The sequence below is a fragment of the Heterocephalus glaber genome, unplaced genomic scaffold (genome assembly GCF_053883595.1).
Source record: "Heterocephalus glaber isolate CG9 unplaced genomic scaffold, H.glaber_assembly_v1.0 deba00001532, whole genome shotgun sequence".
Classification (NCBI taxonomy): Eukaryota; Metazoa; Chordata; class Mammalia; order Rodentia; family Bathyergidae; genus Heterocephalus; species Heterocephalus glaber.
Genome location: NW_028258330.1, coordinates 13,719,838 through 13,734,627, shown reverse-complemented (window position 1 = coordinate 13,734,627; position 14,790 = coordinate 13,719,838). Strand labels below are relative to the sequence as shown.

Below are 14,790 nucleotides of genomic sequence, written 5' to 3'. Positions count from 1 at the left end.
TTTCTTTGTATTCTCACTGAAACAGAATTAACACCTCCTTCATTTTTTCCCCCAGACATTGTGGATGCTTTATCAGATCCAAAGAAATTTCTTTCAATTACTGAAAAGAGAGCAGACCAAATGAGAGCTATGGGCATTGAAACGGTAAGTAGAAATGGTTAAGGATAGCCAAATTGGGAAAGTATGCTTATCTGACAGTAGTTTAAAAAAACAAAATAAACCAGTAAGTATTACAAGTTTGAATAGTTTTCAATTCAATAATAATTTCAGGGGTCTACAGGAATATAGCATGTTTAATAAAATGTGGCCACCATCAGAAAGTCACTGAATCACCAATGGCTTAGTCTCACTAATCTGTAATGTTTTGAGAAAGTTCAAAATATAGGATGCTTTTGTAATATGCTGAAATAATGATTAATACATCTCAATGAATTAATGAAAGTGGCATTTATGACAGATTGTACATTTTTTTACCTTTGTGTTACAACCTTCTCCCATACCAGTGGACACCTGTATTGTTGGTTTCTTTATTTTCAAATGTTCCCTTTACCAAACTACTCAGTTTGGAGTAGAAGCAGGAGTCTCTTCAGTAGCTAGAAAAAGAGAAGGCATATCCTTCTCTTTCTTGGCTTGATCATTTGCCTGCAGCCTAAGGAAGCTACATGATCTTTTACGAGAGTAAAAGTCTAGGAGGGGGAAATGGGAAAACCTGAGAGGTTCAGACTAGACATTGTGAGATAGAGATGTGCAACATATTTGGCCTTCAGTGAAATTCATTTGGGTCAATATGAATATTTCTTTTCCAGAGTGACATAGCTGATGTACCCAGTGACACTTCCAAGAATGACAAGAAAGGAAAGGCCAACACAGCCAAAGCAAATGTGACCCCTCAGAGCAGCTCTGAGCTCAGACCAACAACCACAGCCACCATAGGCTCTGGCATGGAAGGCAAAAAAGGTAAGGGAAAGTTGGTGGGCGCTCATCTCTTCTGCAATCTCAGCCTTTCTAAAGTGTTAAGTAAAAGTAGGTATTTAGAATTCTAGTAATTTTGCCAATTTTCCTGTGCCCTAAAACTCAAAAGCAACATGTTTGCTTCTGGATTTGACAAATTGTTTAATTTCTCTGGGTGTTTAGTAGAGAATCAACATTCATATTTCATCTTCTAGAGTCTCTGAACTTAGTTTTGTGAGGTATAATCTCCACAGACTTAGAAAATATTTAAATTCAGTGTCTTCTCTAGAAGAAAACCTTTCACCTAGTGATGTTAGTAGCTAACTCATCCCCACTCTCTTCGAAACACTGTCATAAGGACTATCACTATCTGGACAGGCAGAGGGCTGGGAAACCAACCGTCATGACCATTTGAATATTCCTAAATTCTTGTTGTGGCAATTACTCATAATTCCCTGCTATACATAAATACTTAGTATCAATGATACTTTATACAATGATTTGTTTATTTGCAAAACTTTAAGATAGGCAGTTGAAGGCCATTCATTGCTTGTGGGTGAAACAGGAGATCGTAGAGATGTCATAACAGAATGGTGTGTCCCATATGCTAGTATTCTGCCGAAATGTACAGAAACAATTGTGCTTCTTGTTTAAAGTTGGCTTTCATTCTCATTGGCCAGGCATACATCCTGATTGAGTGGCACCTGTCCCATACTGATAATTCAATATTTTTAAAATCTTCCTTGATCTTGAATCATGCATTCTTCTAACTTTAATAAGAATTTCTTTTTCTCCTGATGGGTTATCACTCCATATACATCACTTTCTATTTATATATGAGTTCAGTGTCTTGGCTAGAAGCAAAATAAGTTGTTCATTCCCTTAAGTACACAAAGGGCTACAGTTTAAGGTAAGAAATGACAAGCTTTCCCAAATCAGAGCAGCACAGTAATTTAGCAGGAAACTAAGTGTGCTTTGTTGAGCACACTTTGAGCTTTGTGAAACAAATTACATAATTAGACTACATAAAAGTAGCCCTACTAGTACTGGTCCTGCAGCTGTTTGTCTGTTCCTTCCTGAAAAGAACATGGAGTGAGGACATGACACCGACTTCGAGCATTCCACACCAGTTCTGGTCATTATTAACATTAGCTCTTAGACAAAGATGGACAGTGGAAAACAAGAGAATAGTGTTAAGGTTCTTGTCTCACACCCACTGGTACATAAAGACAGTAGTAACTAGAGTATGTTAAGTGGCCTGAAAACACTGCAGTGTGACAATGTACAGAGGACAAGTGCAGTCCTAGTTCTAGAAGGAAACATGCTTCACCGTTGGTTCCAAACAAGGCTGCATTTGAAGAAGCCAAGCAGCTGTGACTTCCCCTCTATTCTTTCCACAGAGGCCATATCAAAGATGATGACCTATACCTGATTTTTTGGCATTTATTCAGGATACCACAAGCATACTTAAAGTCACAGTTGTAGGTTCTACTGTACTAGGACATTCCTAGGTGCCTTCCTGGGCTTTATAGGATGGGGCTGAGGGAAAAGGACAGGATCCCACAAGCAAACACTCATGCAGAATGCAGTGGGGGCCAACTACTCATGATGCAGGAGAGGGCTGCCTTCCAGCAGGGTCCCAGAGAAGACTCAAGAGTAAGATCCTAATTGATCTGGCCTGGCCTGACTGAGAGAAGAGGAGTGCTGAGGTCCAGAAAGGCAGCCTAGGAGGAAGCATCGTGAGAAGCACCTAGGTGTAGGGAGAGGATCTGGAGGCCTGACTGGGAGTGTCTAACACTGCACTTTCCCTGGAAAGGATTCAGAGATCAACCCAAAAAGGTGGTGCGAAGCAGCGATCAATGAAGAGTTTTAAGAAGGGAGAGATGCTAAAGGTCATTAAAGATCATGGCATTCATGCTTCTATTATAGCACTTACTGCTTTATATTTATAGTGTTAACAAGAGGCAGAGGTCTCTGCAGGTGAGACTGTACCTCATCCTCAGTGTACCTCAGAACTGTGTCTAGTAGGGAGCTAGCAGTCTCCTTTCTTAGGAAGCAAATGGTTAATGGGTGAATAACAATGGCAAAAAGGGTCTAGGAAGCTGAAAGTAGTCAACTGGAGAAAGAGAAGGAAGACTAGAAATAATTGGTAACTTGGATAGGGGTTTGGGGGGACAAAGGCTCGGGGCTAACTCAGAAATATCAAGGTTAGGTCCCAGAGATGGGTGGTGAGGGAAAGAGAGGAGTCAAGAGGAGGAACTGCTTTGGAAAAAAAGATGAATCTGGTCTTGGTCATCTTAGAGGTCAAGCTGTCATTGATATATCTGGCGGAAACATGTGACAGAAATCTGTGGTAGGTCTACAGGAGGAAGGAGGGACGGAAAGAAGTTGAAGGTGGATGAGGATACTTAGGTAGAATAAATGGAAAAAGAAGGAAAGAAGTGAAATCTGTATAATAAAAATTAGTTTTGAGAAGGAATTCATCCTGAGAACTTATGACTACAAAAGTACTTGCATGGATAATAAGGGTGGAAACCTGGCTGGAAAAATGTGGTGACTTAAGACATAAAATATTTGTTCAGGTGGACAGTAGCATGTCTGTAGGAAATACTGAGGAGAAACAGAAGAAAGATGCAAGAGGGGGACCTGGTGAGATGGCTCCGAGGAAGTGGTGGTGGGGAGAGACTTGGTGTGTAGATGGAGTGGACAGTGCTTGCTGCAGACAACTCTGAAGGTGAGCAGTTGGGAAGTTCTCAACTGCCTCTCCTAGACATGCAGTGACTGTACTGGGAACAATAGATTAAGAAAACTCAGCTCCTAATTAGTTTCCAAATTAGAGTCTGAAAGAAGTCAAATTATTTTTAAAGAGTCATGTTGATGAGAACAAAAATTTTATGTAGTGAAATTTCAACTGGCCAGAATCTTTGGAGCCCAAAATGTGCTGCTCGACCTATAGGGGAATCCTATAGGCTTGCCCCATGTAAGAGAGAAGCCTGGAGTCATATGTGGCTTTTCAAATGTATTAGATAAATTAAGCTTTCAAATTTAGCCTGAGTTCCTTAGTCATCTTAGATTTTCAAGAGCCACATGTAGCTGGTGGCTCTCCATTGCCACCTCACACAGAAGGCATTTCCATTATCATCAAAAGTTTTATTGGTCAGGCTACTCCAGGCACATAGATGGAACTGAGTAGGTATCAACTCTTGTTCTGTAGAATGTGGATATCTTCCCTAATTTAATCACCTGTGGGGATTGAAGTGTTTGCAGGAAATTTGTATCTTTCTCTGACAATGCAAAATGTGGCCGAAAGAGCTATATGTTTGAGCAAGTTCCTGTTTATCACATTTTAGTTGAACCAAGACCAAAACAAAAAACAAAAAACAAAAGTCTCATCAGTTTGGATCAAGCTCTTAGTATTTGGATCAAACTCCCCTGTCCTGTGTCCCCAGATCCTGTGTGTTCATTTTACAGACTGAAGAACTGAGATCTGGACAGGGAGCTCTTAGGGAAGCCAAGATTTAATCCCTTGCTATATGCTGCCTCTTGTTAGTGGTCTGCCATTAAGCAGAGAGGTAGCTTGTAACATGAGTCTCAAAAGATCAGGCAAAGAAACCAACATTCCCATCACACCCCAACCTAAAATGTTATAGATTACATGGGTCATTTCTCTTGGCCAAAACTCCTTTTGTGGCCTTCCCATCCTTACACTGTATAATGTGAATCTTGTTCAAATGAGTCAAACTGGAACAGAAAAATCTGAGACCTGATGCTGGTTTCTTGAATGCACCATACCTGGCCTTTGGGATTCTAATGGAAATCAGTTCTAGTACAGAGTGCACATTCTTTTTGTTTGCCTAAGATGAAAATCTGCCAACAGAACCCGTTAGAGATTCTTCTGCAGCTATGGTTGCCATGACGACAACTGGCCTAGCCTCGCTCAGATAGCAGGATGACTTAGTATATTACTCTAGGTTCCCATGCCAGCATCCTCTTCTACCATGGTTTGATGTCATTATTTCCTGTATATTAAAGGCATGCTGCACTCAACAGCATATTGCTTAAGTGTTAAGATTCATTTTGGTAAAAGAAGTTTTTTAAAAAAAATGTTGTTTTGTGATGATTAAGTTGGGAATAGAGTTGGGATTTAGTTGACTAATATAATAAGTGGTGAAAAACAAAGATAAAAGTCTCTGTAGTCAAATCTGTTGTGCTAAATCAGATCCCCATTATGGGGTCCTTTAGCTCATCCCCCAGCTGCTAAGAGTGTTGGCTGATTGGGAATTATAGCTATTCCTTCTCCAGAAAATTGTCCTGAGCCCATGGGATTCCCTTGCCTGGAAATGCCTGGAAGGTTTTGTAAAACCTCTGAAGCTCCCAACTAACTTATGTGAGTCACAACAGCCCAGGCTCCTTGACTCCTGGTAGAGGACTCCTGAGTGCATTTAGATTAAAAAGAACTCCCATAGGATCAGGCTGAGGCCGGATTTCAGCTAGAGATGCCGCCTGCCTTCTCCCTGTGCCCTGTCCTGCTTACCCTTCTCCCTTAGAGATTTCTCCTGAGTGTCTGCCCTCAATAACTCATGTGTACATGAATCTCCTTCTCAGACTTTGCTGGTAGGGAACCTAAGACCCTAAGCATTTCGGTGGTCTAGTTAAAGCTTTGTAATAGAATTTAAGGTGTTTATATTGATAACATTCCACTAAGGCTGGATCAAAAATTTTAAGTAAGATTTCAAAACAATGGATTTTATGTGATCAGCTATTCTTTAAGTTTTCATATACACAGTGACTTTTCTGTGACTTTTTTAAAGGTATTGAACTTATCCCTCAAGTGAGGATAGAAGATTTAAAGCAGATGAAGGTAAAATTGCTTGGTCATTTTGCAAATGCTCTTATACTATGCGTACTGGTAAAACCAATATGGTTTTGTTTCTCACCAAGTGTAATCATTCTGACTACAAAAAAAACTTATTTCCAATCTTCTTTTTCCTCCCACAGGCTTACTTAAAGCATTTAAAGAAACAACAGAAAGAGCTCAATTCTTTAAAGAAGAAGCATGCAAAGGTAGTGTCTTGTGTGTATGTGTGCTTCATTTTATTGGTTCATTCATTATTTGTTTTCAGATCTCTGGTGAAAACCAACAGCTCCTGTTTTGTGTTATGTACAGATGAATCATTCAAAGCCATTTAACTGGTTAGCAATGAATTAAAATATAGAATCCATTTGGGATCAGTCATCACTACTTCTAACAGTTATTTCAAAAGCAGAATAAAGCTTCACCCATTTAAAAATTCTTCCACTAGCAGTATGACTTTATATAAAATATTGAGCAATAGCCTATTGAAGAGCAGCTCACAGTCTTAAGTGCTGGTCACCTAAGTTCCATGGGTCACTGTCTCATAGTTTGCCACACACAGTGCATGGAGGAGATGTTAGCAAGTTGAAACTTCCCATTCATGACATCTGAGAAGAGAATACTTCTTCCCTCGCCTCCCAGGGTAATGTAAACCCTGTTTGGTAGCCTACTGCTGAAATATATTTATTTTTTCCTATTGTCATAAGAAGTCTTTATGGCAGTGATTCAAAATATTTTTAAGAACTAGTTGCAATATTAAGAGAACAGTAGTATATGGCCCAGGAATTCTCCAATAGGTTGAAAATCTTTCCAGCACTCAAACAAGATCCTTCATTCTAATGTTTCTTCACAGGAAAAGGAAGGAAATGTAGCAACTCTTTTTCCTTCTTAAGAGATATAGCAATGGATGCTACTGCTGCTGGAACGTATGTGTCTTCTTCCATGAAGGGCAATGAGAACAAGAGGAACTTCATGCCTTAGTTGAAAGGACACTTCACACCCTGACCCGGATCTCACACCAAGATCTGTCCAGCAGTGCTGGAGGCTTGCATAGTGAGGCTTTGAATCCCTTCATCAAAGATGTGAAGAACATGGCCCAGAAACATGTCACCCTTTGAGAGTTTGTGCTCCCTTAAGAGGTTCAGCTTAATCTTGGCCTATTAATGTTCCCTGTATTACTGAGTTGATTGTTCAGCACATGTGCGATACAGAAGTCACTTCAAAGACTGTTTATTCCTAAGTTTCATGAGTAATTCCTCATTTAACAGGATTCCTTTAATTTCCCAATAGAGAAATGCTTCAGATTATTATAAGCATGTATCTACTGGAGACAGATATTTAGAGTAGGAATTCAATTTTGATGCTTATTTGCAATAAGATGGAATACAGAAATGCAACCGAGAGAGGGAAAAAGAAACAACATAGAATGCAATTTAAAGGAGTTAGATTATTGGGAGTGGAGTTGTTGGCCACATGCCACAGTATTATGTAACAGATTATCCTCACATTTAAATTGGATCTCTGTCTCTGAGCCGGTCTTCAGTGACCTTTAGGCTAGTTGGAAACATACATGTTTTGGACTCATTTACTATTTCCTTGCGGCATGACTAGGAAATATACTGTGACCAGTAATAACAACAATAACAGCTGCTAGAATTTTTGCATGCTCCATATTTCCCAGAAGCCATGCTCAGCACTTCATGTACATTCTCTCATTTAATACTCTCTACCCTGTAAGGTAAATTCCACTGAACCCCCCATTTTTCACATGAGCAAATTAAGGATTAATAAGGTTAGGCAATTTAATATCCCAGAGTTAAGGAGCAGCAAAGTTTGGTAATTGAATCAAAATCATCAGAGTCCAAAACCCATACCCTTATTGTGTCATTCTGTATAGCGTGCCGGATGCTTCGCTGAGTAAACAAGTCCCTCCTCACTGGGCCAAATGCAGTGAAAGCACATGGGATGTTAAGAAAATTCCCCATCTACTTTGAAGGGTCAGTATAGTTACTTGGACAGTTACTGGGGAAGAATGTGCCACTATTTCTCAAACTAGACCTACATCTCATGTAGAGTTGTCTGTTGGTTCTCTCACTCAGAGGGCAGACTCATTCGTGCCAGTTAACAGGTCTACCTGCTTAGTGAGAAAAGTGGTGAAGATGGGAAATTATTTTTCTGTGAGGCAGTTCAGAAGTAACACTGGCAGACCTTGCCCTCTAACTCAAAGCCTTGGGGTTCATTCCATGCATTTTCTTCTCTCTGGTTAGCAGGGAAATATTTGTATCATGTAACAACTTATAAATATCAAACAGCTGGACCGATCCAAGTTGCCCTCATTTTTATAAAATAACCTTGAATTTCTTGAAATCCTGGTGATATTATAGGCAGTAAAAGAAGATTTTAAATCTCTGTAAATGCTAAGTATAATTTATGAAATCTGAATTCTAGAGTCCTTTGTACAAAATCACTATGACTAATAAAACTAACATTTATCTACTGGCACTTATTTTATATACATTCTCAAATCCTCACAATGTCCTTCAAACCCAAGCAACACTCTCCACATTCTAGATGCAAAAAAAAGAAAGAAAGAAAGAAAAGAAAAGAAATTCAGAGAAGAGGGAATCCCCAGAGTATTTAACTGGTTAAATGATGGTTGTAAGCCCTGCTTGCCTATTTCTAACACTTACCTGCATCATTTACCACCTAGAACATTGTCTACTTAGGAGTTTTTTTGTTTTGTTTTGTTTTGGGGTTTTTTTTTTGGTACTGGGGATCCAAGTTGGAATCTTGCTCTTGCGAGGCAGGTGGTGGAACCACTGAGCTAAATCCCCAGTCCTCTACTTACATTTTTAAAAAGCTTTTGGTCTATTTTAATTGTTCAAGGGCTTTGGAAATAATTATTTTCTAATAAATAGATCTTTCTGTCTATAGACAGTCTACAAATTTTAGTCTATAATATTTTCTTAATATTTCCCACTGTCCCATCTAAGCTAATGTCTAAGGTGATGAGTACATATGAATATTTACTTGTTTATATATATTGAGACCAACTCTGCTAACATGCTTGTTTTTAACACAGAAAAAGGAAACACTCGTGAAGGGCAGTGGAAGGATGTACTGAATCGGTTGCTGCTGGCCACACTTGCCACCTGATCCCCATTTGACTGTGTTTAACTTAACACTGATTTTTCCACCCACATTGCAAAGTAGGGTAAATATAAAGAGGGAAATAATGGAGACCATTTTTGCAGACAGTCAGTCACCCACTGGACAGACGAGATCGTGTATGCTTGAAAAGAAACACAGCTTGACCTAATCACTTTGTTTTTAAATCCAGTCTGACTCAAGAATGTGGGCTCCAAACCAATATACTATGAGTTTTCTCACACTAGTTTTTCTTTGCATATATTATCTTGATGGTCTCAGTAACAGATTTTTTTAAAGAAATCATGAAACTGTCAGGGTGCAAGTATCTTGGCTTCTTTCTAGACTGCTTTATCAGCATGTGATTTTGGGGCCAAGAGCCAACACTTTTGTAAAAATGCATCTTCTTGTGCCCAGTTGAGACTTAGTTACAACCTCCAAGATAAGATCCATGAAAATACATTAAAGTTTCTCTCCTATGTAAAATTTGTTTTTAGAAATATTTCCTTAGGAACGCTATTCACCACTGTCTACCTTCTCTGGCCCCGTATTGGAACTCTATTAATTGCCTGCAAGATATAGATCAGATTTGCTTAAAGAAAGACTTTACCCTGTTGTCAAGCAGTATTAGAGTCAAATCTCCCAACCTTTCTGTGAAAGATAATCTACAACTCTTTTGTAACAATTCTGAAGCTACCTAAGATGAGGTTAAGGTTTGTTACCCCCAAAGCTTGGTTATACAATTACCTCCTGAGGAAAGAAGGTAGCCCATCCTCTCCCCTTCCAATACTGTTTGTGTCCCACCTTGGCACTCATTAACTAAGAAAAAGGAACCTATACTTAGCCTATATCAGTGACTTTATGGAGATCTTATCTCTTATGCATATCAACCTACATAAGTAATTCTATTCTTCTCAGACCTAACAGGAAGTAGAGTATCCATGAACTGAATCCCAGTGGTTTAAGAAATGAATATATAGTCATTGTCTTTAACCTCAGGTCCAAGGGAACAAAGAGAGGGATACTGGGGAGGAGAAGGGGAAATGAGAGGAATAAAGATATGCCAAGTACAAGGAACCTAATACCCAAATCAGTGTAACATTATAAGCCATAACTTGTGCCAAAACAAATAGTATCAACAAGTACAAAAAGATGATAGGGGAACCAGAGGAGGGGTGGGGGTTTAAAAAAAACAAGCTGTAATATGTATATGTAATCATTCCCCCAAGATGACTGTAAATTACATGAATTACAAACATGTACTAATAAAGAAAACAAAAGAAAAAAGGAAATGAATGTATAACCCAACAGAAAGCTTATTTCTAATTCAATTTCTTCTTGAAATACCATGTAGGTCTAAAAAATTGCCCTAAAACTACATCTGCAGGTGGAATGCAAACTTTGAGCCACCAGTGTGCAGTATCAGCATCAAATGAGTAAAATAAAATGCCTGATAAATCTACTAAGATCTATATTTTGGTGAAGCTACTGGTGGAAGTTTTACTCTTTGCTATACAAGCAGCGTAGTTGCTAATACTGAGACTGCTGCTAAATTCATCAATTATGGTTCACACTAAAACCTCGAGAATAGTCCCTATAACTCTGTCAGGAAGTTGAAATGGGCAAAGACTTAGCAGCCACCCACAGAGTGAGCCTCTCTGTAATCTCCAGATTGCATGCCAAGCAAACATGCTTTACTCTGACTTTTCAGCCCCGTCTGTGGTGTGATAATTTACACCCAGAGTCACTTCGTCTCATGGATGAATCACAGCAACAGTTTTCCCCAAAGAACCTGTGTTTACTTTTCTTAACTTGGATGAGAAACATATATGAATTCTGCTCAAAGCAGTACACTAATTTTCTCCAAAAATGTCCCAATTAAGATTGATTTTAAGTCAATACATTTAATTTTGCTACTTTTGACCAAAATGATAAATTTCATGTTACATTGATGGTGTCTCACTATTTCATTAAGCCATTTCTTAGTTCCTTCATCTTCTAGAACAAGAAGCTGAATCTTCACCAGTCAAAAGGCAATTACACTAGGGTTCCTTTCTGTTCCTTTCCAAAAGAATTAGTGTTTTTGAACAAGTAGCCCTGAAATATTTCAGTGATCACCAACTTCCACACAGCAGTAGAGTTTTGAGCACAAAGAGAAGCAGAGACACTTTTTCAGGACCTGCCTTCTTAGTTGTACTAACTGTAATTTTAATTCAATGGGCTTTGAATTTTTTCAAATTATTTCCACATATATTTGATAACTTTGCTGCTCCTGCAACCCATGAATTAGGTCAGGCCAAGGTATCTCAGTTACTTTTCTAATACAGACATCAAGGCCTGGAAAGATTTGTATGTGTTACATAAGACCATTTTGCTAATTATTAATGGAGCTGAGACCAGAATCCAAGTCTTCTTGCTACCCTCCCATAATTTTTTGTCTACAGTTTATTTGCATATTCATTGAGCATCTACTTTGTACCTGCCCTTGTGCCAGGTACTGTTGGATACAGGTAAAAAAAGACAACTTGCCCTGCCTTTGTGGAACATTAATCCACAGAGTTAAATCCATCATGAACAACTTTATGGTACAAACAGCCTCTGCCCTCACATTTAACTAAGTTTCTTCAGAAGATTCACCTCCAGCCTCACATCCTCCATTTTTCCTCTGCCACACTAGAATATTTAAACAGTGTTCTCCACCCTAATTTGAATAATATTTGCAAGAGACATAGGAAGATGGGACCTCCAATGTATTTTAATTGAGTCTCATAGAAAGTCCTATATGTATTTACCTAGGAAAATTAACACATGTGCTAACCAAGCATGATAACTTCTAAATCTTAGAAAGATTAGGGGTAGGACATTTTAATAGGTATAAATATATTCTAGGATATATCAGTGTGCTACTCTGTTCCTGGGGCAGCAGATTAAGCTTAAAGGAAAGGTTTCTGTTTTAATTAGTCTGATTGACATCCCATATCTCCAGTCACTGCTCGTATATCATCATGGCTATTGGATAGTATGAGTCAATTTGTATGTTATCATATTTGCAAAAAGGGATATGAGACAGTTTTAATTTTTAAAATTATTCAGTAAAAGACACACTTCCTTTGCTCACCTGCAAAATATTCCCTTCCCTTCGAACACATCCCGTTATTCTTGCCACTTTCTGAAGCAGTTCTGGAAGTTCCTTTTCATGAGTCTCTTTAGCTGGACTATCATAGTTGTCTTGATGTCCTGAATTAATTCAAAATGTTTGCCTTTCAAGGTTATTTTGACTTTGGGGAAGAGCCAGAAGTCACACAGGGCCAGATCCAGTGAATAAATGCATGAGGACACACTGTAATGTTTTTATTTGATAGAAATTGCTGTAATCAGTTGACCAATGAGGTGTGATCAGAAAATACAGGGAATATTTAAATTTTAAAATTTATTATAGTAAAAGACACATTGCCCTTAGTCCCCTTCAAAGCACTCAGAATACTCCATCTTTCTTCCAGCACTTATCTCATCATTCTTGGCAATGTGTCTTTTACTGTAGTAAGTTTTTTTTTTAAATTTAGACATTTAACCATATGTTTCAGTCACCTCATATAGGTATCATTATGCCAATTATAAAAGTGAACAGACTCGCTGATGACTGCAGACTGAGGAACTTAGGTCCTACACCCAGTACCGCACTACAGAAGTTCTGACTGTGCATATCACACAAAGGTGCACCCATTGAAAATATGGCTATGTGTATTCCAACTACAAATTAAACATTCCCAGTTACACATAACTCCTTGGTCCTAAATCCATAGCAAGATCACTACATCTTTATCCCCATTGTCAGCTCCTATTCTGGGGATCGTCCCACCCAGCACAGTGTTCCTGTTTCAGAGACAGGAATGTGGAGGCCTAGTATATCAGTGCATTCTGAAGAGGTTACACGAGATCAAGTTGGCCAACAAGTCTTGTGAGCTCACTAGTGAAGCCGAAAAAGGAAGGAAACCTTGCTATAATTAAAAATCCCTTCCACTTTTATCTGTCATGAAATCTTTCAAGGACAAGTATGAATTAGGTTTGCTTAAAGGGAATTCTACTTTGGAAATTAAAATTTCATTTTTAAATTAAGTCACTCAATTTTTCAAAAATTTAACAAAAAGAAATATGACTGTGAGAGTAGTTATCAAAACTGAGCAGCATCGACCTACCCCAGTTATCACCTACCCCAGTTAGTTATTACCTACCCCAGTTATTACCGGCCCATTCTCTAAATTTCTTGAGAGAGAGACTAGGCTATAACATTAAGTACCATTTAGAGGTAGGTGTTCATGATTATACTCATTTCATCTTTGGTAGACTGAGAACCCAGAGAAATCTTATTTTTTAGTAGCACTTGCTGTAACGAAATGTCTTTCTTATTGTCCAGGAGGATATAATATTTATGGTGAAATATTCACTGTTTCCCAAGCCTCGCAGCCTTAATTTCATCAGTTAAGTGAAGCAGATCATAAAACCTTTTAAAATCTGGAAAACTGAAAGTCAGAGCTCCTGAACTCTAATCACTCTCATGACCATATCTAGATAAAAAATTCAGTGAATATGTATAGTGATGTAGATTCAGATTCAGCTGATAGTGACACCCACAGTGGCATGCTCATTGTGTACTGATGGCATTCAAGACACCCCAAAATGTGCCAGGTGTTTAGAAACCATGTCTCACATAATGGACAGTTGTATTTAGCAAAAGAAGAAATATAGTGGCTAAACTTGGAGGTTAGAGGACCAGTTTGTGGAAGGGACACAGGCCATGTGTGTGAGACAAAAAAAAAAAGAAATCAATACAAAAGAAATTACCTGGAGACATGTGTAGAAGGGACGTGAAGTGATTTGCACTGCCCATCCATGAGCAGGACTGCTTTTGGAGGTTGGCGTGTTCTTTAGACTGAGGCTGGGGGCTCCCTCGTTGAAATGCTCTTGAACAGGAAACTGTCATGTTGGATGGGGAGGTCTGCATAATTCTTACACTTGATTACTGCTTGACCTTCCAAACCAAGGCTCTGGTGAAGCTTATGAAAAATGATACCATCCCAACAGTGTGAAGCTTCTCAACTTCACCAGAAGCCCACGGTGTAACTGCAGGCCTTTCTCTTACAGGAGCACAGTACCATGCAGAAGTTACATTGCACACAAGTTGACAAAATCGTGGCACAGTACGACAAGGAGAAGTCGACTCATGAGAAAATCCTAGAGAAGGCTATGAAAAAGAAGGGGTAATATTGTTTATTTCCTTCTGACAACTTTCCTGCTTTTTATATCTTGTCTTATCTCACAGTTCAACTGCCTGTTTGGGCCCCAGAAGAACTTAGTGTTGCCTCTATTTTTATCATTTCAAATTACCCCTTGAGAATAAGAGACTTGCTGGCATCAGAACAGGGCCAGCATCAGTCACCTTAGCTATGTTCTAGGGAAGGTTCTCAGCAGAGGTCCTGAAAAAAATCTTAGCCACAAATAGTTGGAAAAAATACTTTTCCACCCCTGACAATTGGATGTAACTTTTAAATTTTGAATAATTTTAAACTTACAGAAAAACTGCAAAAATATAGTTGGCCCCACCTTACCTGAGGCTTCACTTTCAGTGGTTTGAGTTAACTATGATCAACTACAGTACAAAAAAATTAAATGGAAAGTTGTAGAAATAAACCATTCATCAACTTTGAATAATTTTGATTACAGTATATTATTATTGTTCCATTTTACTATTGTTGTAGCTAATATCTTATTGTGCCTTGTGTATAAATTAAACTTTATCATAGGTATGTATGTGTGGGAAAACAAACAGGTAGGATCTT

The 14,790-nt window shown here is 38.6% G+C and overlaps 1 protein-coding gene across 30 annotated transcripts in view; it reads left to right on the top strand.

Annotated features, from left to right (window-relative positions):
- The window catches only part of Plcb4 (phospholipase C beta 4), a 384,134-nt gene that overhangs the window by 349,324 nt on the left and 20,020 nt on the right, over positions 1 to 14,790 (top strand). For all 30 annotated transcript variants that reach the window (XM_087188652.1, XM_087188653.1, XM_087188650.1 and 27 more), the window contains 5 exons: positions 56 to 144; positions 807 to 957; positions 5,763 to 5,812; positions 5,950 to 6,015; positions 14,096 to 14,211. In XM_087188652.1, the coding sequence (XP_087044778.1) occupies positions 56 to 144; positions 807 to 957; positions 5,763 to 5,812; positions 5,950 to 6,015; positions 14,096 to 14,211 (472 nt within the window). The remainder of the gene's footprint in view (positions 1 to 55; positions 145 to 806; positions 958 to 5,762; positions 5,813 to 5,949; positions 6,016 to 14,095; positions 14,212 to 14,790) is intronic.